The sequence below is a fragment of the Microchirus variegatus genome, assembly GCF_963457635.1.
Source record: "Microchirus variegatus genome assembly, chromosome: 3".
NCBI lineage: Eukaryota > Metazoa > Chordata > Actinopteri > Pleuronectiformes > Soleidae > Microchirus > Microchirus variegatus.
In genome coordinates this window covers 4,223,642-4,250,846 of record NC_139804.1, presented here as the reverse complement: position 1 = coordinate 4,250,846, position 27,205 = coordinate 4,223,642, and the positions used below count along the sequence as shown (strand labels likewise).

Below are 27,205 nucleotides of genomic sequence, written 5' to 3'. Positions count from 1 at the left end.
TCGAGCTTTGGTGCTAAATTGCAGAGAACGCTCTCGCTCACATCCGGTTTAACCTGGCGTGGTGAAAGCCCCTGTAGCAAAGCTTGAATGGCAACCTCTTGCTCTCCGAAAAGCGGGTCGGCGGCGCCCAACCGCGCTGACAAAGGAGCATGAAAGTTGGTGCTTCCGGGCTAAAATGCGGAAAGGGTTCACATGGCGCTTGACCTCGGCGAGCTCATCCGATATTTAACATATTCTATCCGATCCGGCGAATATGACAGGAATTTACGCACTGCTCTGTCTTTGACTCCGAGGTCTGGCCGTCACCTCGCAAAGATTAGTGCTGCTTTGTGTGTGTGGGAGAGTCAAGGTTAAAAAGAATCTAATCACGTTAAATAGATTATCCCTAGCAAGTAAACAAATTATTTCTGCAGCGAATACACTGCTTCACTAAAGGGACTTTTTTTCCCCATGTCACACACTGCCAAGTATTAAACCACAAATCTTCTTTCTCCGGGGGTGATAATGATATAATTGTAAGGGCCATCCCCGACAAAATGGCTGTTCCATCACGTCCCATTATGTGCTGGGAAGAAATTTAAAATGGCGACATTAATTTGTTCCCAAGCACAAAAAAAGAAAAAAAACAAATGTGATGTTGTTAGAGCTGATTATCTTGATGAGAGACTAGATTCCTCTCATAAGATGGGGAGGGTCTTTGAGTTTAACCACACCATTCAGTTGTCTTCCTGTGGCTTCCTCGGCCGCAGCATTTCACAGGAGTTGCCGTTTGATTGGAATCCGTCCATCCTTCCAAAAAAAAACGACTCACGCGATTATAAATTTGAGGCTTTTTTTTTAATTGTCTCTATTTTTTAATACGGCCTCTGATGGTCGTTTGTAATTAGCTGATTAATCAGATCTGACAACTTGTCAACTTTGCCTCGGGAGAGAGTTCTGAACTGAATTTGAATGTGAGAGGTATTTTCGGGGGAAGAGGTCTATCGCATGCAGCCAAGTCCAATTTTAATCTATATAGGGCTTTAATGGTCTGCGTAGCCTTATAACACACTCTTGCCTCAGAAGCTCATCTCTCCTGTTATGGATTGTCTCCCTCACCTCGCCTCCATCTTCCCTACCTTTCCACCTTCTTTTTCTGAGCGCAAGGATTGATTAAAGCAGGAGGGCGGTTCATTAGATAGCGACAAGTGACACCATATGTGCCGAACACGCGGCCTTGGAGACAGCCATCTTAGCTCATGCGGCTTACCGTCTCCACAGTAAACATTATGCCCCGTCTAATTGAAACAAGGTGCCGCGCAGCCCCTGCGATCTGCAGAGGTGACAGCTACGCGGCTCCTTCAAATCCATCCACAGAAAAACTAAAGAGCACGATTAAGCTGTGTCTTACTTTTGGCGCTCCATTAGTGCCATTTCTCACTGTGGGGGGAAAACGGCGTTTTCTGTGACATAAACAATGTTCTTGTAGACATTTAATCTTCCCTCCAGGAAGAAAAGGATGTCTCTCTGGCAGCTGTGACAGTTTTTTAAAAATCAACTCGAAAAGAAAAACAAAAAAAGTGCGTCTGCCACATCATAGGAATGAATTCATTTATTCACTCTTGAGCCGATCCCAGTTGAGATTTTATCATTGCAACTGGTGCAGTGCAGGAGGAAGTATATATTACTATAGTGGGAGCTGAAGAAGATTTTTCCGTTTTTGTAATGCGCGATAAAGAACGTAAAGGCTAAAATAATACACACACTGTGCAACCTCAGTCACAACAGCGAGCTACGCTAATGCTAATCGAAAATGAAAACATTTGCGTTGTGCCTAATGAGGTTGCACAGTGTTTGTATTATGGTAGCCCTACGCTAATGCTAATCGTAGCCTCGTTAGCTTACCTTTGGAAACAGGTTTGCAACGTTGGCCGCAAAGTGCTAGCGTATTGGTGAATAGACACCGACTTCGTCGATTCAGTATAACGCCATGTTCTGCGGTGAACCGTGTGAAAAGGTCTCACCCACCATGAGGACAGCCTCCAGACAGCACAGCTGCTGATGATGAGCCGCTGCCTGCCTGGTGCAGCGTGATAAATCGGCGAAAATTAAAATTCCTCCAAAAAATGTGAAAATCAAGGATGCACACCATCGGGCCATGCTGAACCCATATCCAAAGTCTTAGGGCGATCTGACTAACGGTCAGCGAGATATGCCTGTCACAGACGGACACACAGACGCAACTTGCGTTATCGACTCTAGACCACCACAGAAATCTCCCCGACCATTAAAATGTGCACTTTTGCAAGGAAAGAGTAGCTGAACAAATATATACTGCAGTTATCAGTGTGGTCACTTTGCTTTTCCGCAGACAACACTTGGCTGGGATAACGGTGGCCGAATGCTGCAGCCTTGAACAGGAGCCAGCAGCGGGGCTCTCTCACCTGCCACAGCTCAGCCGGGGCCTGGTCTGAGACTGTCGGTGAGGCACAAAGACGCACTTTGAAGTTAATGAAGCATCAGCGCACTTCTTTACCTCCCAAGCCCAGGTCATTATGCACAGCCAGTGTCAGCGCTGCCACACAATGCTTCAAAAGGACGAGCAGGAAATGTCACTTCCGCCACTGTCATCACAAACACTGCGAGCTCTGTCTTTAACGGATTCAAGATTCTCCTAACACAAATATCATTATGCCACGAGGTAGTGCGAGAGATAATGCTGACAAGTCGCACATGAAGACAGGAGCGGGCTAGCGTTTCACAGCATCAGCAAAGCGCAGTGTATGATCCCGCTGTAACATATCCATGTTACACCTCCGTGAGACGAAAGAGCACGACAAGCTCTGGCGCTTTTTTTTTTTTTCGTCCGGGGATGCTGTGCTTTGCATAGGAAAAAGAACCAAGCCGTGCTAATGTCTGACAGGGAACTATAGCTGCTGCAATTTGACAGGGCGCCGTGTTAGAGCAGAGGCTGTGAACGGTGCTTTAGGAGGGGCGGACTCGCTCACCTCCTTTTCACGTGTCACACTTGTTACTATGGGAACTGGCAACATGCTATTAAAGCTAGTATGGGACTGTAGAGCTGGGCCTTTTGCCATCTTACGATATTGAACAACACTTACTGTCATCATGCAGCCAGCTTAGTTCAAGAGAAGATAAAAGCAGACGAAGTGATATTTCAATATTTAAGATATGCAGCACATGTGTGACGGTATACCAGGAGTATAGGCCAAGTTACAGTTAAGCTGTCCCTTTGTAAAAAAAAAATTCAAAATGATATATATATATATATATATATATATATATATATATATATATATATATATATATATATATGGGTCAATGACAAATAAAGCTATTTTCAATATAGATATATTGCATATTTTTGAGTCCAGAACGATGTGCTTGAACATGTCTCATATATTGAATAACTATTCTAACGGTTTTAACTACTTTTTTTAACAGTATTTTTAACTTCACGACAAAAAAAATGTCAGGTGGCGCAACCAAATGTTTATAACAATATATATACATTCCTAATATTTATTTTTTAAATTCATTATTTGGCAACTATCCATTAAGGTGTCTATATTAGATAAACATTATTATTTTTTTTATTTTTTTTTTACAATAATTGAAGATGTTTGCACTCTGTAGGTCAGGTTTTAAGCATAGTTAATAGGAATAGGAAATAATAACACAAATACACAAATTCATAAATTCAGTACAATAACTACACACGTTACATTTAGTGTGATGGTAAGTAATAACTATACTGCTGTCTAACTGTCCAGAGCATCAATATCAGTCATTGTATTTCTGGTGAACGTTGTAATAAATGATAAGAAAAAAGTTTAAATTCCATCTGGAGACAAATTGGAAATGAATGCACTCAAATTATGCACCCACACATTGTTTGTCTCGCTCACTCAATAAAAATTATATGGACAAATGATGAGAATAAACAGTGAGACAACCGGGACACGAGCAATGTGGTTTGTCAATTCGAGCAATCAATGAAAAAGCAGAAGAAGCAAATGACTTTAGTGCCTTTGTTGTGTCTTTTCAAAAGGGATGTAGTATTTATAATGCCAAACAGAACAATCTCTCTGGAACACAATTACTCAACAGAAGCTGGTGCAGGAGCGATTTCCCGACAGTGTGCTACTTCCTCACTTTCCACTTTGTATAACTACTGTTCGTGCACTCTTTTAAGGATGTCCATTATCACAACTCCAGCACGGTAGGGGCAACTTCTCATGAGGTAATCAATGACATCACATCCTCCAACCACAGCTGCTTTGCCCTGGATTTACCCATAACAATAATGAGCGTATGAAAGAGAGGAAACAGAAAGAAAGAAAGAAAGAAAGAAAGAAAGAAAAGGAAAACAGAGAGAGATGCAATGATACTGTACGAGACAGCTGTTCACTTCGCAGCAGGCATTGAGTTTCCCAGAGACACAACATGAGTCAACATGCAAAGCAATAATGCAAGTTAGAACAGCCCCCACCACGACCTCCACCCCACCCTTCCCAGAAACCAAGCCGCATGAGGAAAAAAAAAAGGGGGAGTCTTTCCAGTGTGACCAGACCAAAACTGTGACAGTATCCCAGTACCACACACACACAGCTGGTACTAATAAAAGATCCCCACACTAGTAGAATGAACAACAGATCTGATATACATTATCCCCTATGGATATGAACTCACAGGAACCAACCATTATGCATAAGGAAGGGGGAACTGAGGCAGTTTTGTTCAGTGTTTTTTTTTCCCCCAGAAGACAGAAAGCTGAGAAAGACGAGGAGACAAAAAGAACGAACGAAGCGAGTTCTGCCGGCGAGGCGCAGAGACTGTTGTTGGAGACGAGCACAATGCAAAGCAAACTGCGATCAATGCAGTACCCTCGCACCTCAAACGGCCATTTTCCTTCGATGTTAGCCTTAGTTGCTAATAACAGACGTGCTTTATGTCACTCCCACGCGGGGGGAAGAAGAAGGAGATGCTGTGTGGAGGCTCTCATGCACAAAGCCGCAGTTGCCCAGCAGGGGGAGCCGCTCGGACAGGTCAGGGTGTCAACCGACGTCAGGAAAAACACCGCTGACCTGCGACTGTCCATGCCCCATGTAAATGATTGTCGGCTAAATGAAATGTCTTGTGTGCGGGGTGTACTGTATTGATGCCAAGCCATGCCAGATGCCAGATGTATGAGCCGCACATGTGCAAACAACTTCCTTTTGACAACCGTGTTTATGATTTCACAGCAGCCGCACACAGCACGTGTGAGCCACTTTTTGTACAAATGAATCCATTATTTAAAAAAAAAAAGAAGGCTTCGATGATGACGTGTTTGCAGTGCAGTGCACATCACAGCTTCATACCCTTCAGTCTTGACAGTTTAGTCGAGTACACAGGCCATTGTCATAGCAAATATAGAAGACATAGAAATGGCACAGTGGCAGCTCTGCAGCAGGCACGTACAAGGTATGACAGAGTGGGCTCCAAGCGGAAAAGAAAGGCTTAAAAACCCGGCGTAAATGAACCTACCTGTGATGTTGAGATCCACGATGCCAGTACGAGTCCCGATTCCATTGGTGGCGTCGCAGACGTACGTGCCGGCGAGGTCGTAGGTCACCGGCCCCTTGAAGAACAGCGTGTTGTTCTTGATCTCCACGTTCGTGGGCAGGGATCCGTTCAAGCTGAGAGAGAGAGAGACGACAGATGCAATAATACAGACACCATAAGGGCAGGATTACGCGTTAACCACAGTGAGAGAAAAAAAAATAATATATCACTCTCCCAGAAGCAGCAAGGCAATTCAAAGCACATGAAAAAAAACAAAAAAAAACACAAGTCTCCAGTGCCAAACAAACCTGGATGTGCATGTTGAGGTGAGATAAATACCAGGGATATTTGACAAGCGCTGTATTTCAGCCATCATCCATCAAGTCCAAACAAAATTATGAGGACAGGGAATCCCAGCAGGTCCAAACAGGTAAGAAATACCTGATGCCTGAGGACACATGGTTTCTTTTTTTTGGCATATGGAAAACAGAAACAGTCAGTGCTCGGGGGCGGCGGGGGGGGGGGGTTGTGTGCAATGAAGCTCTAGCTCCTCAACTGCAGCACGCCTCACATGGCTGAGCTCAAAACTCACGGGGGCTGTCAGCAGAGGCAGCTGATCAAGCGGGCGAATGCAGAATCTATCAAATGCCGCGGCCGACAATGAGAAGCTGGGAGCCTGTTACTCCTGCCCGAGGTGTTTGTCTTCATGGTTCACCGTCACTGCCGCGCTCAAACCTGCTCGTGTCCTTTGATCAGGTCAGTACACTTTGAGGTCACAGCTCCTGGAGAACAAAAACCTCCATTCTTATTACCGAGACCGCCCCCCTTTTATGGAGCCCGAGGCTGGAAAAAAAAAAAGGTATTAAATTTCGTGGCAATTAGCCACTTCCTGTCCTGTTGCCTTCCCCTCGACAAGCTCCATCAGCCGCTCTGAATGGATCCAGCTTAAGCAGAGCTGCAAACATGACAGTGATAAAATTGAATGGTCCTCCGGTCTGATGGCGGAGAGCTGCTAAGTGTTGGCGACAGGCTTTGGTGGACGTCTGCACTCCACTGAGCCATTCTGGTAGTTTAAGGAGACCAAAACTGACAGTCCCTTTTAAAGTCAACCAAGACTTACAAGACCACACAAACTACTGATGATGGTTGGGCCACGATGCTTGGTTCTGGCACAATCGTCATAACAACCAACAATTGCAATCCCTGGCTTTGAGAAGGTACGAGAGCAGCGTCTATCATGGCCGATGTCATTTATTGCCTCCGACAAGGAGGTTATGTTTTCGCCTGAGTTTTTTTTTTCTGTCTGTTAGTTGGCAACATAACTCGAAAAGTCACAGACGGATTTGGATGACATTTTCAGGAAATGTCCCGCAATGGGACCAGGAACACGTGATTACATTTTGGGAGTGATCCGTAGATGCTATCACTGGTTACGACACTCGCTGTCTGACCATAATGGTATCACTGGTTACAACACTCACTGTCTGACCATGACGGTATCACTGGTTACAACACTCGCTGTCTGACCATAAAGGTATCACTGATTACGACACTCGCTGTCTGACCATAACGGTATCACTGGTTACAGCAATCCCCGTCTGACCATGACGGTATCACTGGTTACAACACTCACCGTCTGACCATAATGGTATCACTGGTTACAACACTCGCTGTCTGACCATAAAGGTATCACTGGTTACGACACTCGCTGTCTGACCATGATGGTATCACTGGTTACAACACTCGCCGTCTGACCATAACGGTATCACTGGTTACAACATTCGCTGTCTGACCATAACGGTATCACTGGTTACGACACTCGCTGTCTGACCATAAAGGTATCACTGGTTACGACACTCGCTGTCTGACCATAACGGTATCACTGGTTACAACACTCTCTGTCTGACCATAAAGGTATCACTGGTTACAACACTCGCTGTCTGACCATGACGGTATCACTGGTTACAACACTCGCCCTCTGACCATGACGGTATCACTGGTTACAACACTCGCTGTCTGACCATAGCGGTATCACTGGTTACAACACTCGCTGTGTGACCATAACGGTATCACTGGTTACAACACTCGCTGTCTGACCATAACGGTATCACTGGTTACGACACTCGTGTTTGACCATAAAGGTATCACTGGTTACAACACTCGCTGTCTGACCATAACGGTATCACTGGTTACGACACTCGTGTTTGACCATAAAGGTATCACTGGTTACAACACTCGCTGTCTGACCATAACGGTATCACTGGTTACGACACTCGTGTTTGACCATAAAGGTATCACTGGTTACAACACTCGCTGTCTGACCATAAACGTATCACTGGTTACAACACTCGCTGTCTGACCATGACGTTATCACTGGTTACAACACTCTGGCGCGCCAGCAGGGTGTATTTTGTAGGCACTGAGCTGCCTTGGCGGAGGTCTGTGCGCTCCGAGGGATTTTCTAGTTGACCTCTGCTAAGAAGGTATATGTTTTCGCCGGAGTCTGTCTGTCTGTTGGGGTGAAGTTTTCAGGACATTTCCGCAATGGGACCAGGAACACGTGATTATATTTTGGGCCTGATCCGTAGAGGGTGGTGGGGGGGCGGGGGTTAAAGCTGTGGCAACAAGCTGTCCAATACAAATACCAGGGATGGGGAGAATATCACTTCCTTGTTTATCCTTGTTTATTGAGCATAAAACAGCCATATTTGGGGCGACGTGGCTCTGAAATTTAAGCTTTTCTCAATCTCCCTTCACAAAGTATATGTTTCTTTGTAATCCTGCTAATAAACATCTGGGTTTTGCTCTTTATCTGCTCGGCACATTGACATCTACTGATGCGTGAGGGGAATATATTTAGGCGTTACACTAACAACGGCCACAAACGAAACACTTTGGCCTCACCAAACGTGCTTGAAATAACACTCACTGTGTTAGTGTGACGGGTTATCTCTTAACAGATCTGTTATGAACAAAAAAGTCAAGAGTATTTTAGTTCAAAAACAAGACGCAGTCATGTCACGACTCGATAACCAGTTGCCTTCGGAGCGTCTCTGAAATGCCAGATTCTGCAAAGTCCAATTGATTTGCTACAGGAATGAAAGACGACCAAAAGGGTGATTTACCACAGACTCGGGGGAGGCATCCTGAGATGTCTGCATCTGTATGAGACATCTAAGGTGTGCGACGCTTGATGTATGTTTGCTTGTGTGTGTGTGAGCGATGAGCCTCGGGGAGAGCAAAACGAAGGGCCAACAAACAGCTCCAGAAGTGATGCAGATTCTCTGATGACGAGCCGGTATCCGTGCGTGTACAGATGTGGGGGCGACGCAGAATCAATACATCGACAACACCATCTAGATTATGTGGAAAAGGCTTTGAATGTACAGTATAAATGCATAACAAAGGCCAATATGTGAAACTGTACCGTTACGTTCAAGTTCAGGTCTAAAACAACAAGACAATAACAAACAATCCGAGCTAATTGTATAAACTTGAATATAATGAATACATAAATAAATAGGAGGACTGTGTCTTTAATTAAACATTTGTTTTGTTGAATGTTTAACACTGGATTTTATTCTCTTAGTATAGCCAATATGTATTCAGTTCAGTGCTGCCGCTAAAAAAAAATCACATGGTCAATTAATATTCACAACAAGGCACGACCTGGAGCCAGAGTGAAACAATGGGGATTCTACCAAACCCTCCGACAACTAAATAATAATGCAAGTGAGCACAGTGAGTGCGTGTAATACCTGCACATTTTGCATTAATTACTCTAGCGCAAAGTGTGACGGAAGAGCACAAACACGGCAGCTGTCGATGCAATTGAATTTGACTGGAAACGGGAAATAATTCCAGTTCATTTGTGCACACAAGATTAAAAGAAAATGTGTTTGTGAACAATTAAATATTCATATTCCAAGCAAAGCACAGTGTGTCAGTGACCCATTTGCACCCGAATGAGGTTAATGTGATGGGTTTGTACAGCGTGTACACGTTTTTGGGCTCATTTGTATGAGCAGAAAACAAAAAAAAAAGCTATGTGCTTCGTTGTGTAATTCATTCAATAATTACAATTTATTAACACAACGTGTGATACTTAGGATTCGTAAAAAAACACGTGACAAGGATTTAAAAAAGAATCATCGCCTCTTTGGTGATGATCTGGACATGAACGGGGCACCGAGGCCCAGACGGACATTTCATTTAAGTGCATTTCATCCACAGCTAATGATAACTGAGGAAGTTCTCTCTTTGCTGGAGTTTAATAAATATGATTTATAGAAGTGCATTATCACACAATAAACAAGTAATCTAATTAAAGCAGAGGTTGAGGTAATTATTCAGTAAACAGCCAGAATAACAATACTGCTGCTGATGTGTATAGATATAGACACATATACATACATATACAGTCTTAGTTGTTATTTGTGATAACTTCTCACATTGCTTTGAAAACCAATGTGTTCTAAGAAACAACAAAATACTTCTTTTTGCCACTTATAAACAGCAATTGGTTATTAAAGGTGCATTATGCAATAAATCTAAAGCAACTGGCCATAAAATCCTCCTAATATGTCACAGAGACTCAGGAATAATGTTCATATAACAAACTGAACTCACCAACAACAACAGTACAGACAAAATATTTGCATTAAAAAAAAAATATTTTGCAGACTGCAAATCATGTTTTGGCATGTGGCGCCACCTACCGCCGTCTACCAATCATTGCAGTCAGTAGAGTCTCAGCTGCCGAGCAACCACGGGTTGCCAGTTACGTCAGAAAACTAAACCCTTAAAAGACCTCTGTATTTTGAATTTGAATGTAGTAACCGTTTTTGGCCACATTCTTACATATGGCACCTTTAATTATGGATAAAGTGTGAACAATCAAATGAAATAACCGATCGTGAACCGTCTTCACGAGTGTTCGTCTTCCTCTCGTACAATTTTAGCTTCCGGCGACACATGATCCGCAAACTTATCAACAATTAAAAAAAAAAAAATACACACAATTCCTTATCTCTGGGAATAATAAGAGGATTTGTGTCAATGACGGTGGATTTGGTGGCTCTTTAAACAAGTGTGTGTGTCTGTGTGGTTCAGTGCAATGTGTGTGTGTGTGTGCGTGTGTGTGTGTGTGTGTGTGTGTGTGTGTGTGTGTGTGTGTGTGTGTGTGACGCAACCCTTGCCAGCCTGTTCCGGATTGTTCTGTCACAGTCCTGCGCTGACCTCTGCAGAGGAGCCCTGGGGGGGGGGGGGGGGGGGAACCTTCATCGCGGATTTGGCATCTCATTTTTGGTACAGCGATGGCCGTCCCCTCCTATCTGTCAGCACAGTGCCCTCGTCTTTTCAGATCACATCTCATCACCCTCCTCCTCCTCCTCCTCCTCCTCTTACCCCCTCCTTCTCTGCACCCCCCCCCCCCCCCCACCATCTCTTCCTCTGCAAGTGATACCAAACAAACAAACGGGGCCAAATCTTCTCTATATCTCGTCTTTGTCGTCTGGCTGTTGTGTGTTTAGCACTGTTTTGGCTCCGGAATCTACCGTCGACTATGCACGACACAGAAGGGAAACTGTTATTAAAGTGTAACCGTGAACCGTCAAGAAGACACAACAAGCGAACAATGGTCTATTAATCCACATCCGCTCAACACCATTCACAAATCAACCTTCACTGAGCAATTACAGAACAAATTGCTGCACTTATCTCCTAATTTCAGCAACTTCAAAGTCCCATGCTTAGAAAATATGCTTTATATTCAAAGAGCTTCACATTTTTTCATCCAAATTAAGTAAAAAAAAGGTTTGATCAGTGGAAACCAATCCAGCTGTGGTCCTCCATGTCATATGCATAGAATTTAATCTGGCATTATTTCCATATGATCGACCCCCGAGGTTATTAGGCCGCCGCGAAACGTGTCGGTATCTGTTCTGGCTTGTGCATTTGCAGCGATGATCTCCGAGAGCAAAAAAAAAAAAAACACTGATGTCAGAGGCCTGCGGTATGCCAGCCTAATCCATAGCTCCTGCTTCAGCTTCAGCTCCGACCCGTCTGCTGCTCTGTGTGAGCCGCTGCCTCCTAAACCCCCCGGAGAACACAACAGCACCAGCAACGACGGTTTTATTAAGGCCACATTATACTTTTCCGACTGCGTAATGCGTTATCCGACTGCGTAACCACGGAGACCACTCGAGCCTTCATACTTCTGCGTCGTGGTGACGGATACGGCACTGCAATTTCCCGCCTGATCAGTAGGGGTCGCTGCGCAAGGTTGTTGTGCTTCTGGCTACAGTGAGCAATGGCGTCCCGAGAGAGAAAGACTGTTGTTGAAACAGTGGCCGTTTCTCACTTTTCTGTGTCACGGAACGCAGTTTTAAGATAATTTGAGGCGAGAAATTGGCCATTTAGAGTCTAAACATGGGGTTTGTGTGTTAAGATATGACTTTATTTATAGTTTGGCAGCGACGTTGTTGGCGGTGATCAGCTCCGCCCTCTGTGGACGCTCGGTGCCCACTGTGAGCCGGCACAGAGCAGCGTTAGCTCGGCCTGTCCTGAAGACCAATCGCAGCTCTTGCCGTCTCTGTTGTCCCTTGACGGAGTGACAGACACTTATATTTCACAAATATTTCGTCGCAGAGGCTCTACAACAGGCTCTGCGTCGACGCAGAGGACTCTGCGTAACCTACGCAGAGCACTTTACGCAGGAGTATAAATTGGGCTTTACCCCTATATCTGTATGCTGGTCCTGACTTCAAAGGAAACCCCCCCCCCCCTCCCCCAAGCAAAGCAAACTGGGTTGTGTTTGCGTTCATTTCCCAGTATCAGTGACCATCAAGCAGATACGGGTGTGTGCTGCATGTCGTAATGGGCCCATTGTGCTCTGCCTCAGGTTCCTTGGGTCTTATCTCCATCACGTGTAAACAATACAAATAAACTGAGACACATTTCTGGAGAGGATGAAGAGGAAGTTAGTGTTTTTCTTTTTTTTTTTTTATCTTTGTAGATGACTTTGTTTTATAGGTATGCCTTAAAAAAAAAAAACAATATTACAAAAGAAATGTCTCCCATTAGGGCCACGGCGTTCCTAGGTCTTTTTAGAAGTTAGAAATAGCACATTTTGCCACGATGTCTGTCAGCTTCAGGGAAAAAGGTTTTCAGTTCACACTTACAGTTTCCACTGGTAGACGGTGACAGGGGGGTTGGCGTCAGCCCTGCAGGTCAGCTGAACGTTCTGACGGTTCAGGTACCAGTTTCCATCAAAGCCCTCGATCTTCACATCGGGTTCATCTGAAAAAAAAGAAAACTCAAGGATGTCAGTTACATGACAGAAATTCTTTAAAACTAACAAATAATTCCAGTTAATGCCGGGGTAGGGCAACATATTTTATATGTTTTTTTTAGTGTTGTTGATCAGCAGTTCCATAATAACCATTCACGACCATGTAAATCATATCGAATCAGACTTATGTAACTTGTATAAATGCTAAGTATAACCATATAATGTTCTTCGGCTTGTCCTCATAGGAGATCTCTTTTTGGCTCCAGGTAGAACCTTTTTATGAAGGTTCCATCTGGAACAATTTTGGAGGGTTCCACCAAGAACCCTTTTGAAAGCCTTTATTCAGGAAAGGGGTTTTAAAGGGTTCTCTGGATCAAAGCCCTTTCTTCAGGGAAAAGGTTTTTCAGAAGCAAATGGTTCCAGGTAGAACCTCAGCCCTTGTAGAAGGACCCTTTTGGAACCCTTATTTCTAAGACACTGTTTCCGGCCTTGGGGAACAAGTTTGCCTATAATCTTTGGGCAGTTCATAAATGGCACAAAATAAGATGGCACTCCTATAGGCTATTTTACTAAGCAGCTATGCACACTATTGGACATATGATTATAAATCGGACAATAAACACCATAATACACTAAATGACAGAAAAAAACATTAGCTGGGTTTACCTTAATGGATTAAATGGATCAAACCAAGAAAATGGCCTTCCTGCATCAATTTGGGTAGGTATTTTCATTGTAGTGTATATATGATGAAACGTTATGAAATGTTAAAATGTCATGTTTCATCAACCCTTTTTTTTGTTTAACGTGAAGAAATGTGTCAGTTCTCGGTTTCTCTACATTTCGATTCTTTGATATCGACTTGTGTCCATAACAAATATTCATGTATATAAAAAAAAAAAAATTAAAAAAAAAGTAAGGCTTATTTGTGTAAGTGACTCTTCACTCTGAGGTGTGTTTGGAAGAGGATCCGGTTTACTGTAAACACGGGTGTTTGGTGTGGAGTCACAAATCAAGATTAAAACATGCTTACGGGGGATGTTTGTTGACTCAACAACACGACAATGACACTTTACAGGAGAGCAAACTCTTACACTGGACGTTGAGCACCACGCTGTCCGTGATCCGCTCGGTTCGGTACGTCACGATGCACGTGAGCTTCTGCTTGTGGGTCTCGCGGCTCGGTATCACCACGTAGTTGCTCTTCACCGTCACCGTCCCGTTCTGGTTGCGGACCTCCTGGAAAGTGGCCTCGCCCTTCAGCCTGGTTTCCCACTTGATCACGCTCGGGGGTTTGCCGTTGGCCGACTCGCAGGTGGCGACGGTCATCTTGCGTTTCGGACCCCTGGCCACGATGGTGGGCGTTGTCAAGCTCATACGTGTCGTAGGACGAGCTGTAGAGAAATCGCGTTAATGAAATGTAATGAAGCCCATTCTTTTCAGTTTCAGCCTCTCTTTAAAAGCTCACATAGAGTGGTCCTGTTGCACATATATGTTAGTTATGGAGGTCTACTTACATACATTAACTTGTTTTTATGGTCAAAAACCTCCTAGTTGCTGTAAACGAGCCGATAGAAATCCTCTTTTCTGACACTGTTTACCAGCCCCGATATTTCAGACTCAACTCTCACCCCTGCTTCCCAACTGCCTTGTGATTGGCCAGTACCCGGAAGTGACATATTCAGCACACCCGCTCTCAGAAGCGCAGCTCCCCCCTCTGGAACGGAGGATGCACTGCTACTCATTATCAAAACATTGTTTTAACAATGTTTAAAGCTCACATAGAGTGGTCCTGTTGCACATATATGTTAGTTATGGAGGTCTATTTACATATATGAACTTGTTTTTATGGTCAAAAACCTTGTAGTAGCTGTAAACGAGCCGATAGAAATCCTCTTTTCTGACGGTGTTTCACAGCCGCGAGACTTGAGATTCAAATCTCTCAACCCGGAAGTGACATATTCAGCACACCTGCTCTCAGAAGCGCAGCTCCCCCCTCTGGAACGGTGGATGCACTGCTACTCATTATCAAAACATTGTTTTAACAGTGTTTAAAAATAGCTTCGTCACGACTCCCCGCCTCAGTCCCTTTGGCGACCTTTGACCCAGAGTCAGAAGACACTGTCGCTCGTGAAACAGCTCCACAACCGACGTTATTCTTCTTCTGCGGTTCAATGTACACAACCGGATGTGCCCGGACTAGTGCCCGGAGCAGGACGATCTGCTGTTCCGGAGAACCGGTGTTTACGTAACCGGACCGGGTTTTTTCAGAGATCTCGCTGAGCCCGAGATTACAATAAAACACAGCGTTCTCAGCAGTGGCTGAACTGTTTGTTTTGAACCTTCACGGCTTCTTAAACAAGGTTATGACGCAGATACACACTAAAAAAACAGCGTTAATTGGAACTTCCGGTCTAGGTCCGCTTTAATGTCTTAATTTGGTAGATATATAGACAGCTTCAGAATTTAAAGCTACAGATTGAGGTAACTTCAGCTAAAAGGCCGACGTGAAAACAGCGCTGTTTCTCAAACATGACAAAGTTGACTTCCTTCCTGCCTCAAAGCCAAAGCAGTTGTCAAAGCTCTCACAGACATAGAAGCTGCTTATCTACCAAAAAGCAAGAGTCATCCAATTTGAATCCTCTGAGAGTTGCCCAATTAAGGATCTAATCTTAGTACATCAAAAGGCAGGATTAAGGCAAATGCACAAGTGAAAGAAATAGGTGATGAAGTGGCCTCTTTGAACGCTGCCAGTTGGTTATCTGCACGCAGGTTCTTGGGGGGGGGGGGGGCTGCAGAAGGGTAAAAAAGTCCTGAGAGGCTCAGTGACACAAAAGGAGCTGACGAGAAGGCTCTGGCAACGAGGGCTACTCAAGCCAAGTGTCTTTATTTTACTTGGGATGTTATAGAAACAAGGCAACACTTGTTGTGTGTTAATTAGATCTCTAATCAAAGTCAGCAAACAACCTTTTTCAAATCTACCTCTTCCCGAGTCAAACGGCGTCTGCATTTCAAGCCAAATTACACACAAGCTGAAGTGGCCTCATTGATTTCTGTCTCACCTGCCATTTTTATTGAGTGCTTTCTGTGGTTAACCCCCCCGCCCGCCCGCCTGACCCCCACACAGGGTTAACCACAGAAAGCAGGGTTTCCGCGGGGTCTTAAAAAGTCTTAAATCCAATCATTTGAATTTCAGGCCTTAAAATGTCTTTAATTCTCCTAAAATCTCATAAAAGGTCTTAAATAAAATTGTGAAAGGTCTTAAAAATCTACTTTACTTTTTTTTTAAAAACATGCATAAACTTCAGTCTTGCTTTGAAATGTTTCTATTTTTGAAAACTTCAGACGTCAGACTATACTGTGTTGTCCATGATTTGACAAAAACGTCATACTATAGTATGTGGTCCAAAATTTGACATTATTTTTGAAAAAATCTTTTTTTGGTCCAAAATTTGACAGAAATGTCAGACTATACGATGTCGTCCAATATTTGACAATTAAAATAAAATAAAATAATAATAATAATTACTTTTTGATCCAAAATTTTACAAAAACCTATGTCGTCCAAAATTTGACAATTTTTTTGAAAAAAACTTTTTGGTCAAAATTTTACAAAAATGTCATACTATACTATGTTGGCCAACATTTGACAATTTTTGGGAAAAAAAAGTTTTGTTCGAAAATTTGACATAAACGTCATACTATACTATACTATGTTGTCCAAAATTTGTCTTTTGTACTTTTTTACCAGTATGGATTTGAAAAGTCTTAAATTTGACTTGTTGAAACCTGCAGAGACCCTGAGAAAGGGTTAAATGACACATTAGGAATCAGTCAAAAAATGATTTCCATTTCATTCCTAAGTACGGAAGGAGAGCCTTGTTGACTCAAGTGCAAACGTGCAAACGTCACAGAAGTTTCCACTGTACGTGAGAAACTTTTCACCGAGGGCTTAGGAAACGCGGACAGATTTGGGTGATATGTTTTTCATCACAGTGAATCCTCATCATCAAGACCTCGTGGTAACTCGATTTAAAGATGTCGAGCTTGATATAATCTTCGTGTTTTCTTGGCTCAACGTTAAACAAGCTTCGTCCGCGCAGTAACTTTTTTTACGCAATCTGATCCGTGCAATCCATCTTTGTTCAACAACATGCAGGGACTCAACCTGTCAGGAATAAATGATTGACCAAAGCATATGGTCTTTAGATCTTCACACTGTGGAACCTTAATGTAAGATACACTTTTTTTTCTCACACAGTCATCCAATTTCATCTCACCTCTGTCCAGTAAGAAAACAACATGCAACCGCAGTTTTAGTGGTTTGGAATTCTTTGGATGAATTGGAGGTTTTGGAGTTTTTCCTTTGTCCTGAGTGGACTGAGGAAAACGCCGTTGGATAATGCAGGGTCGCAAAAGAAAACAGGCCATTCAGGCTTTTATAGCCCATGGAAATGTGACTTTGCATAGGCGAAACAGTATTTCCTGAGCATAAATGTCAAATAAAAGTTGCTGACAACCTTGGTGTGACTTTTAAAGACGATAACTTCCTCACTAAAGGGGGGGGGAATGTCAGTTTGGCCTGAAAAGAGGTTACGAAACTCTTAAATTCAAAGGGTTTGAATAATGCCTTGATGGACATAAATCAGAGGCAAAGAAAATGAACCTTAAAAAAGAACTATGATCTAACTGCTATCATTTAGAGCTGTACAGTGGGTCCTTGGGGTTGCTAAAACACAAGATCGTGGTAGTCGTTGCCCTTTCAAAATACCACATTTTTGTCACTACTTACCAAATACAGTGAGGTTGACCATGTTCTCTCTGTTGCCTGCCGGGAACGTGGTGTACTCGCAGATGTAGGCCGCTTCGTCGGACAGCTGCAGGCTGGAGAACACGATGGTGGTGTCCTCCAGTTGGGGATTGCGGTGGCCCACCGCGGCCTGCTTGAAGCTGACGCGCTCCTTGAAGGGCGGCAGGACGGACACGCCGAGCACCGGGTTGGCTATGGCCACGTTTTGCTTGGTGCCGTTGAGGAACTTCTGCCAGGTGACCTGGGAGATCTTGACCGGCGGGTTGCTGTTGATGAAGATGCAGCGCAGTTCCACTTGTGAGCCCACGAATCCAGACTTACTGGGGTCCATCTGTACCATTTGCCCGTCGCCATCTAGAGTCAACAACACAGAGGGAGAGAAAACATTTAATTACGATTAACAGGTGTCCAAGGCCCAAGCAAAGCACTCCATTCAATAGCAAGTGCATGCACTGAAAGTCAATTCGCAAGATTTTGGCCACAGACTTCGCCTTACGCCGCAGACGCGCCGCCTGCTCCCTATACATCAGCGCGGAACACCGCTACGCGCGCGGCAGTTGGGAGTTGTTATTAACATAACGGGCACATCTATACAACCCTGTCTTTGTCACCGAGGGTGCCTGTTTCTGACGAGATGGGAGGGACCCGAGCGGGGAACCGATGCATCACTAATGAACGAGCGCGAGGGCAGCGAGCTGGAGCCAAGTCATCGTCGTCTGCCGCGTTCTCCTCCTCCTCCGCCTCCTACCCGGCAGCGCACCAGCGAGGCCATTGTGATTTTAATTACTTTTTCGTCTCTCTCAAATACCTCAACGGCTGCCTGGAGCTCCCGTGTCAAGCACATGAAACAATAAGAACACACACATTAACCATATATATATATATAAAAACCCTTGGCAATTATGCCCCTCTCTTAGCTATCGAAGTCAGTAAGGACTTAAGTAGCAAAAGAGTCAATTATCACTGTAAGGGTGAATTCTAATTCCTTGCTTAACCCTCAATCTCAAAAATGTGCGGAGCGCACATTTTTGAGATTGAGGGTTAAGCAAGGAATTAGAATTCACCCTTACAGGTGAATCAGGAGGTCACTATACAGTGATATAGTGCAAGCGCTGTCCCCGATTCTCTGAAAAATTAAGTTGAGGGGCGAGTTTAAGGTCTGTATCGCCCTCAAAATTGAGATTTTCCGAGACCACCCTTGGGAGCAAGGGCTACCCAGAATGCATTGCGTGTTTTGACACGACAAAGATGGCGCCGAAAGCAGCAAAAAACGAGTACCCTACGCATTAAATATTTTCTTTGTTAATAGAGATATAAAAATGATGAAAACCATTGTATTATCTTAGTTTAGGCCCATTTTACTGATTACTGACGTCATTGTTGCGTAACATTTCTTATTATTTCACGATCTTTTGTCAATAACTGGCCGGTGCAGACAAGCGAGTATCTTGGAGTATCATCTTATAACTAACTGGCAACCTAATAACTTGACTTACAAACGGATCGTAATGAATAATCGTGACGTAAATGTGTTCTTCTTCTTCTTCTTCTTTTTTGGAGTTGACAGACTGGACACAGCTTTCACGTTATGCTGCCCCCCGCAGTCTGAAGACGTATCTGCATTAAAGGACGTGTCCCATTTCTAAGTGACAAAATAACCCTCAACACTTGGTTTTGAGGGCCAGTTAAGATTAAGGGTTGAGCTTTAGGGTTTAGATTGAGGGTTAAGATAGGAATTGGAATTGGCCCTAAACTTCCTGTTAACTCGCCTCTGATTTGGACTGTCATGCTCACGGTGACCCAGTGTAAACTCCCTCTCCGTCTCCCACACCGCAGCATCTTTACTTGATGTATTTTATGGCCCGCAGATTAGCAGTTTACATCGTTTAATTAGATACTCATGACGGACGGCCTCGCTTTTCATCTGGAACTGAAAGGATCGGCTGGATGATGAACTGACAACAACTTATCAGCAATTAGGGAAATCAATGAACGACTGGCGGAGGGATGAGTAACAGATTCGAAATGCGTGATTTATCTGATTCAGACACTGATGTCGTATCGTTATTGCAAACATTAACATTGGTATCAGCCCAGAATTTCACTAAAACAATCTCTATAACAAGCTCTATAATTAGCTACGACACGTCTGCGAGAACAACGCTTGACCCCGGGGGTTTCTGAGACGACCTCAGTCTGAGCAGATGTGCCACTGAACATCTGCGGGGCCTAAGCATCCTGTCGTCTTTGACACGTCTTTGTTATCGCACGCTCTGATTTATGTTACTTTCCAGGTGAGGAGGCCCCCAGTGATGAAGCATTTCCTGGCCCGGTCGACCCCCCCCACCCCTTGCTGCACTTGTATTTACACGCAGCCGCAGCCGTGGGCAGGAAGAGAGACTGACTTCTTCCGTTAATCACGGTGGACTCGCAAAAAAAGCCACCAGTAAATCAAGTCATAAACAGAGGAGGAAAAATATGCCCCGGCCCCCAAGCGGAGACGTGGGCCCCCGCACGCATTCGCCGCACGCCGAGAAGCTCTTTAACGCAGTCTGACTGCATCGCGGTGATGAATAAATCCCTGCATTCGGAGATGAAAATTTCTACAGGGGGCTTTAAAATTGTGTAAGAACACATGAGAGAGATCCATTTATGTCGACACCCACTGAATACAATATCTGCCGCGGTCCATCTTCAGGAATGTGAAGCAGAGAGGACGGAAGGTAAGGAGTTATGTCTGCGCCATCTAAAGCAGCAGCAGCAGCAGCAGCAGCAGCCTCCTGTTATGAAAAATCTTCCCTTTAAAAAAAAGTGGAGATAGTCGGCCCCCGAAGGACACCGGGGACACAACACATGCATGAAGGGAGGAAATAGTTGTTGGAGATTACAGCCGCAGGACCATTAAGATGAACAAACGCGTGCCGTTTCCATCCCTCACAGCGGGGGCTCTCGGGTTGAAAAGCGTATACATACGTCGCAGGAGCGGCGGCGCATTACAAGAGATATGTGGTTTCTATCCGCCGATATACTATATTCGCTCAAGCGCAACCTTTTGCCGCCAAACATCAAATTATATATTTGAGATAAAAACAAAAAAAAACAACGTGACAACCTTTTCCAGATACGGAGCGCATCGGCAAAGACCTTCACTGCCGAGATTTAAACTTGTAGGATCGGACAAAAAAAAAAGATGACGGATTGATTCGCTAATACGGTTTGACAGGGACGACTGGCAACCTTCTCATGCGCGCCCCTGAGGAACACCTGTGTCCTCGCGCACCTCGGGGGGGCAACGCTGTACCCCATTTTTATCACGCTTCAGATTACCAGTTGTGGCAGCTATAGTACGAATTTTTTTTTTTTTTTGAAATAGCAAAGACAATTTACTGTGTGACAACACTAGTTAAAGTTTAATCTTATGTCGGAGCGAAGTGGGGGAGTGTGTGTGTGTGTGTGTGTGTGTAGGAGGAAAACTCATAAATATGTACCTGGATAGACTTCACCCACTTGAGTGCTAAAACAATAGTGGCAGGGATTGGCTTCAGGCAAAGCTGCAGCAGCCCCCTTCTTCCTTCCCCCTACTCCCCCCCCCGTCCTCCTTTAAATCTGATGCTCCCCCACTCGGACTAAACCAAACAAACTAAAACAGCAGCTATAGTGCAAATGGAAAACCAGAGGAATATAAGGCCTAATTATGCAACTGCAGAGCTCCTCTGTGTGAAGGACCAGGGGCACCCACGGGGGGACCCCCCCTTTCATTCAAGGACTGGTGGTGGAGTCCTTTAAGCTTTAATTACGGGGGGCTAAACCGCGGCGCAGCAAAGTTAGAGAAGAATCTGAGCCCGCAAACATGGAAAGGGGGGGCCATTATATTATAGTGGGTGGTGGGATCCAGTGACAGAGAGACTCAGAGGTGGAGGAACAAAAAAAAAAAAAAGGCAAAGATGCAGAAGTAGTGAGACGGAAAGAAAGGCGGGAGCGTTAGGCGCAGGTTTTTATTTGTGTGTGTCGTAGCTCGAAACCGCTGCTGCCTTTGTTCTCGCGCTGACAAGAGAGTGACTGAGGGGGGGGGGGGGGGTCGGCGTTCATCCCATAATACACCTGAGGCTAGACACTGCAAGAAAGTAAACCCAAGCTGGCAGAATATAAAGAAAAAGTGGTTCGATTCAGTCCAGGTGAAGTGATTTGGATGGAAGAGGAGGAGGAGGACGTCAGGGGGGCCACCATTATAACAGCTGCTGCAGCGTCTGGCCGTGCGCTGATAGCGAGCGACTCCCAAGGCCTGGCCACCTGAAATGTTTACAGGACCGTAATAAGATCGGGGGCCTGTCAGGTGGCACACGGGAAAAGCATCCACTTTTTGTGTGTGTTTACATACGGCTGTGCACACACTGCACCAAATAACAGGACTTCAGTCCAATAGCTCCTCCTGTCGCGCGGGGGACAATATCAGAAACTGCAGGGCGGTCCAGTTCTAAATATACGAGCGGAAATAAATGTGCTTCAGTCAATCGGAGGTTTATTACCCTGGTGGGAAAACAAAAAACTGGATTCATTTTACAACTAAAAAAATCCTATTATGGTTTCGATACAAAATTCACAACAAGATATGATTTTGTATAATGTTAAACCAGACCTTGCTTTTACAGATAACAGAAAAAAAAACACACAGCCATAAAACCCCCAAATTGAAAACCAAGGCACCGTTTCCTCAAGCTTCTTTTCCATAAAACAACTGCTATTTGGCATCTCATCTCGTAATGGATATGTAACGGCAAATCGGAGAAACTGGCCAACGCCCAACCATATTTCAGGAGACAATTATTGGCTCGTTCACCCTCACTCTGGCCACGCTCGTCCAAGAAATATCCATTTGTGGCCGAGTCAAACAAAGTTCAGCGTAATTCACATTCACGTCGCGGCCGCATAGCATAGCGAGGGGAGGCACAGATTTAACGGGGACCGAATGCATATTTCAGAAGAGGCACTTGTTAATGTCCTCTTTTTTTTAACGCGGCGCCGGGGTCGGCTTGGCACGCGGTCAGAGGCGATTTGACAGCTCAGCATCACTGACGACGACTTCAAAACACAAGAAAATGAGCAATGCATTGTCATTACAGACCCAAGTGTTGAATCTGTCCAATTATAACATTCAATTTAGGCAAAATACAGTGTACAATATTGATCTATTGATGTATTTTTCTTTAATAACAATTAAACATTGACACGTATATCATGAGATATTATATGTAAGTAGTATCTGCAGATGACGTTTAACCCTTTAACACCTAAGCCTCTAAATGTCCTTGTGTCATTTATTTATATATTTTTGCTCATTTTAAAGATGCCATATGTAAGAATGTGGCCAAAATGGTTACTGCATTCAAATTCAAGGTTTAGGTTTCATGTTTTGACGTAACTGGCAACCCATGGTTGCTCGGCAGCTGAGACTCTACTGACTGCAATGAGTGGTAGGCGGCGGTAGGTGGCGCCACATGCAAAAAAACATGATTTCAAAACATAAACATGATTTGCAGTCTGCAAAATATTTTTTTTTTATGCAAATATTTTGGCTGCACTGTTGTTGTTGGTGAGTTCAGTTTGTTATATGAACATTATTCCTGAGTCTCTGTGACATATTTTATGGCCAGTTGCCTTAGATTTATTACATAATGCACCTTTAACCATAAAAGGTTCAGAAAATGTTTTTTTGCCAATTTTTTCTAGTTTACTGCCATGTTAAAATGGTGTATTAACAATTTAAAATGGTGAAAAAACATTGTACATGTACATGAACACCAGATTTTGCGTGTTAAATTTGGAATTTGAAATGGCCAAAAAACATGGAAACCGTAATGTACAGGCCGTTTTTCCAACTCTTTGTGTCAAAGATGCCCATTCGCCGCCTTCCTGCAACAGTGCGAGTGAGATTACCGTAATAACCACGCGTTGACTTTGACGTGCAACTTCTCAGCTTTCAGAAACTGTTGGAATTACAGCAAGTACAGTAACGCAAAATGCTGTAACCCGCAAAAGCGTCGTCTGCGATACGGTCGGTGTTAAAGGGTTAAATACATAATTCTTCGGCTTGTCCTCATAGGAGAACCCCAGGTAGAACCTTTTTATTAAGGTTCCACCCGGAACCCTTTTGGAGTGTTCCACCAAGTACCCTTTTAAAACCCTTTATTCAGGAAAGGGGTTTTAAAGGGTTCTCTGGGTCAAAATGGTTCTTACTGGAACCATTGGTGTTACCAAGAACCCTTGAAAAACCCCTTTCTTCAGGAAAGGGTTTCTCAGAAGCAAATGGTTCCAGGTAGAACCTCAGCCCTTGTAGAAGGACCCTTTTGGAACCCTTATTTCTAAGAGTGGTACCATTTACCGCAGTTATTACCAATATCTATACCAATATTGACCTTTTAACTACTCTGGCCCGTCATATATTTGCGAATCAACTGTTTTTTCTGCACATAACTCCATGAGAAACGCTACCTTTGAGCTAATCTTATTAAGGCACATCATCTCCTCGTGCTTGATATGAAAACTCGATTGTTACTTAAGTGGGATGCTGCTGGCTCGAACCATTCGGGATAATGACTGTTTAATGTAGTCCCGGTTCCCACGGCAATGGCACAGGCCTCTCAGTTTTTCTTATTCATGACCACACATGGTGTGTTTTGGGGTTGGGGGGGGGGGTTGAAATCGTCTTACACTCTCTCTCTTGCTCACACACACACACACACACACACATTAAAACACCACCCATTAGTTAATTGTTTATTCTCCTGGTGGCACATTTTTTTTATTGGTTTTTCAGCAACTTCTTTTTTTTTTAGAGCTGAAGCAGTGGCGTGTTTTGCTGACAATACGTTACGCAGCAGAGACATAAAGTGCTTTTCAAATGCCGGACAAAATAAATCACGGGTGCAAAAACACACGGGGAGCTATTTCGTCGTTGCGTGGAGGCTTTAACACATCCGGATAGGGCACTTTATTTAGCAGGAGTATCTATATACTACATTTAATGCAGCTAATGGTTGACTGTGGCCATTCTGCCTTTAAAAGGTGGGCGAGGGGGAATTTGCTCTAATCTACACTGTTTGATGGAGCTCGAGTCTCCTGGGTAAACAGTCACCAGTGCACAGGCTCCCCATGCAAACATTGAACTGCAAAAGGGGCTGGCGAAAACCCCACTGGAGCAGATGGTTGGCCGAGCCCTTTTTCTTTACTATCGGGGTTGAACGTTTGAAACGCGCTCGTTCATTGAGGACAATGCAACATCTGCTGCACTGTAAATGTTAAGGATTGTCGGGAATATTATTATTTTTAGGCAACTTCACAATCTGCTGAATTGACCGTAGGTTGTTAGCGTGTATCCCCTCCTATCGCCCCCTTATGTCAGCTGAGATTGGCACAAAAACCCCCCCCAAGACCCTACAGTTTGTCTCACGGGGCTTTCACAGGGTTGGGAACATCCTCTGTCCTTAGACCCTCGACCAGGGTTAGGGTTAGAGGTAGAAACCTTCCACTCTTAGAAATAAAAGTGCTGAGTCGAACCATATAAGGTTATTTCGGCTTGTCCTCATAGGAGAACCCTTTTTGGCTCCAGGTAGAACCTTTTTTTTTTTATAAAGGATCCATCTGGAACCCTTTTGGAGGGTTCCACCAAGAACCCTTTTAAAACCCTTTATTCAGGAAATGGGTTTTAAAGGGTTCTCTGGATCAAAATGGTTCTTACTGGAACCATTAGCATTACCAAAAACCCTTGAAAACCCTTTCTTCAGGAAAGGGGTTTTCAGAAGCAAATGGTTCCAGGTAGAACCTCACCTCAGGCACAAAACCCCCCCCCCAAGACCCTACAGTTTGTCTCACGGGGCTTTCACAGGGTTGGGAACATCCTCTGTCCTTAGACCCTCGACCAGGGTTAGGGTTAGAGGTAGAAACCTTCCACTCTTAGAAATAAAAGTGCTAAGTCGAACCATATAAGGTTCTTCGGCTTGTCCTCATAGGAAAACCCTTTTTGGCTCCAGGTAGAACCTTTTTTATTAAAGGATCCGTCTGGAACCCTTTTGGAGGGTTCCACCAAGAACCCTTTTAAAACCCTTTATTCAGGAAATGGGTTTTAAAGGGTTCTACTGGAACCATTAGCATTACCAAAAACCCTTCAAAACCCTTTCTTTCAAAAAGGGTTTTCAGAAGCAAATGGTTCCAGGTAGAACATCAGCCCATGTAGAAGGACCCTTTTGGAACCCTTATTTCTAAGAGTGTAGGGAGTAGCACAGGTGAGGGATTCACTCCCTGGACGGACAGACGTGCAGTAGATGTTACCCAGAACATAAAATACACAATTACAAAAAAAAAAAACAGAGTAAAAAGTATTTAAATTCCAGGATCCATCTGGATCACATGGTGGATAAAGCGGTAGAAAACGGACATCGACGGATAGAACTTCACAATCGAGAGTTGCTCCACAAAAAAAGAAGGCGTTGTGCATTTCGCCTGAAATATTCCCAACGGTTGTTCGTTTGAGGCGAGAGAGCGAGACAGAAGACAGAGACGCGTAATGACTCGAGCGCCTCGACACGCTGCGATGTGCGTGTTTTCTACAGGGGGATCGAAAAAAATTACAACTTTCGGGGTCGGCAGCGCATAACGGCGTCCAGTCGAGCGTATGCGGCAGATTCTCACCTAATGTAGGGCTCCGCATCCATGACGTTTCTGAGGCAACGTGAGCCCAAACTCTCTCTCTCACACACACACAGACACACACACACCCCATGAGCAGCTTTAAGGCATTTCAAATGTCATGGGGATTCATCGGTTTGCCTGCAAGTGAGCATCTCATCTCAGTTCAGCAGGATAATGATTCATCCTTGAATGAAAACACTGGAAAACACTGAATGTCTTTTGTTTTGTTTCATTTCCTGCATTTTTACTGTCCTCAGAGTTTAATATGCAGTGTAGCGTTCCTGTCATTACTGCTTTGTATTATTCCACCGTGATAGAAAAAATATTTTCTCGACGTAATCCGGGATTTTTAGTTAGTCTTTGACCATGACCATGATAAATGAAACTGGGCCAAAAATACAGTCTGTTCCACAGAGTGAGAGGCAAATACAGACAGAGTGAGAGAGAGAGAGAGAGTAGTGTAAACACAGTACTGAAGAGCTCTGACCCTCCTCCCTCCCTCATCCCCCCCCTGCAGTTTAACTAAACAAGGCCACCACGGTTTCGGTGCTACGACGCAAAATAAACAAGCGGTGACGTTGCCTGAACCATGCTGGCCATCATGACATCATCCACTGATACCACATAGAGAGCAACTGTCGGTAAACAAGAGGCCAGGTACAAGTGGAGGAGGAGGAGGAGGGGTGGGGAGGTGGTGGGGGGGTGGCGACGGAGGTTGCCGCCGTCTGCCCAGCAGCACACCAACGACTGCCCGTATCGCAGCTGCAGCTGCAGCTTGTTTGACTGAAACTGTGGCAAACAAACAGGGAGCAGATCCAGGTATCTGTGTGTGGGGGCGACTCAAATGGGAAAAAAAAAAAAAAAAAAGGAGC

The 27,205-nt window shown here is 44.3% G+C and overlaps 1 protein-coding gene across 1 annotated transcript in view; it reads right to left on the bottom strand.

The window, feature by feature from the left end:
* The window catches only part of nectin1b (nectin cell adhesion molecule 1b), a gene marked incomplete at its 3' end in the record, with an annotated part of 197,884 nt that overhangs the window by 107,193 nt on the left and 63,486 nt on the right, over positions 1-27,205 (bottom strand). Inside the window, exons 2-5 of the mRNA XM_083886584.1 lie at positions 17,631-18,002; positions 13,933-14,232; positions 12,729-12,846; positions 5,530-5,681 (exon numbers count right to left, since the gene is read on the bottom strand). Of these exons, the coding sequence (XP_083742710.1) occupies positions 5,530-5,681; positions 12,729-12,846; positions 13,933-14,232; positions 17,631-18,002 (942 nt within the window). The remainder of the gene's footprint in view (positions 1-5,529; positions 5,682-12,728; positions 12,847-13,932; positions 14,233-17,630; positions 18,003-27,205) is intronic.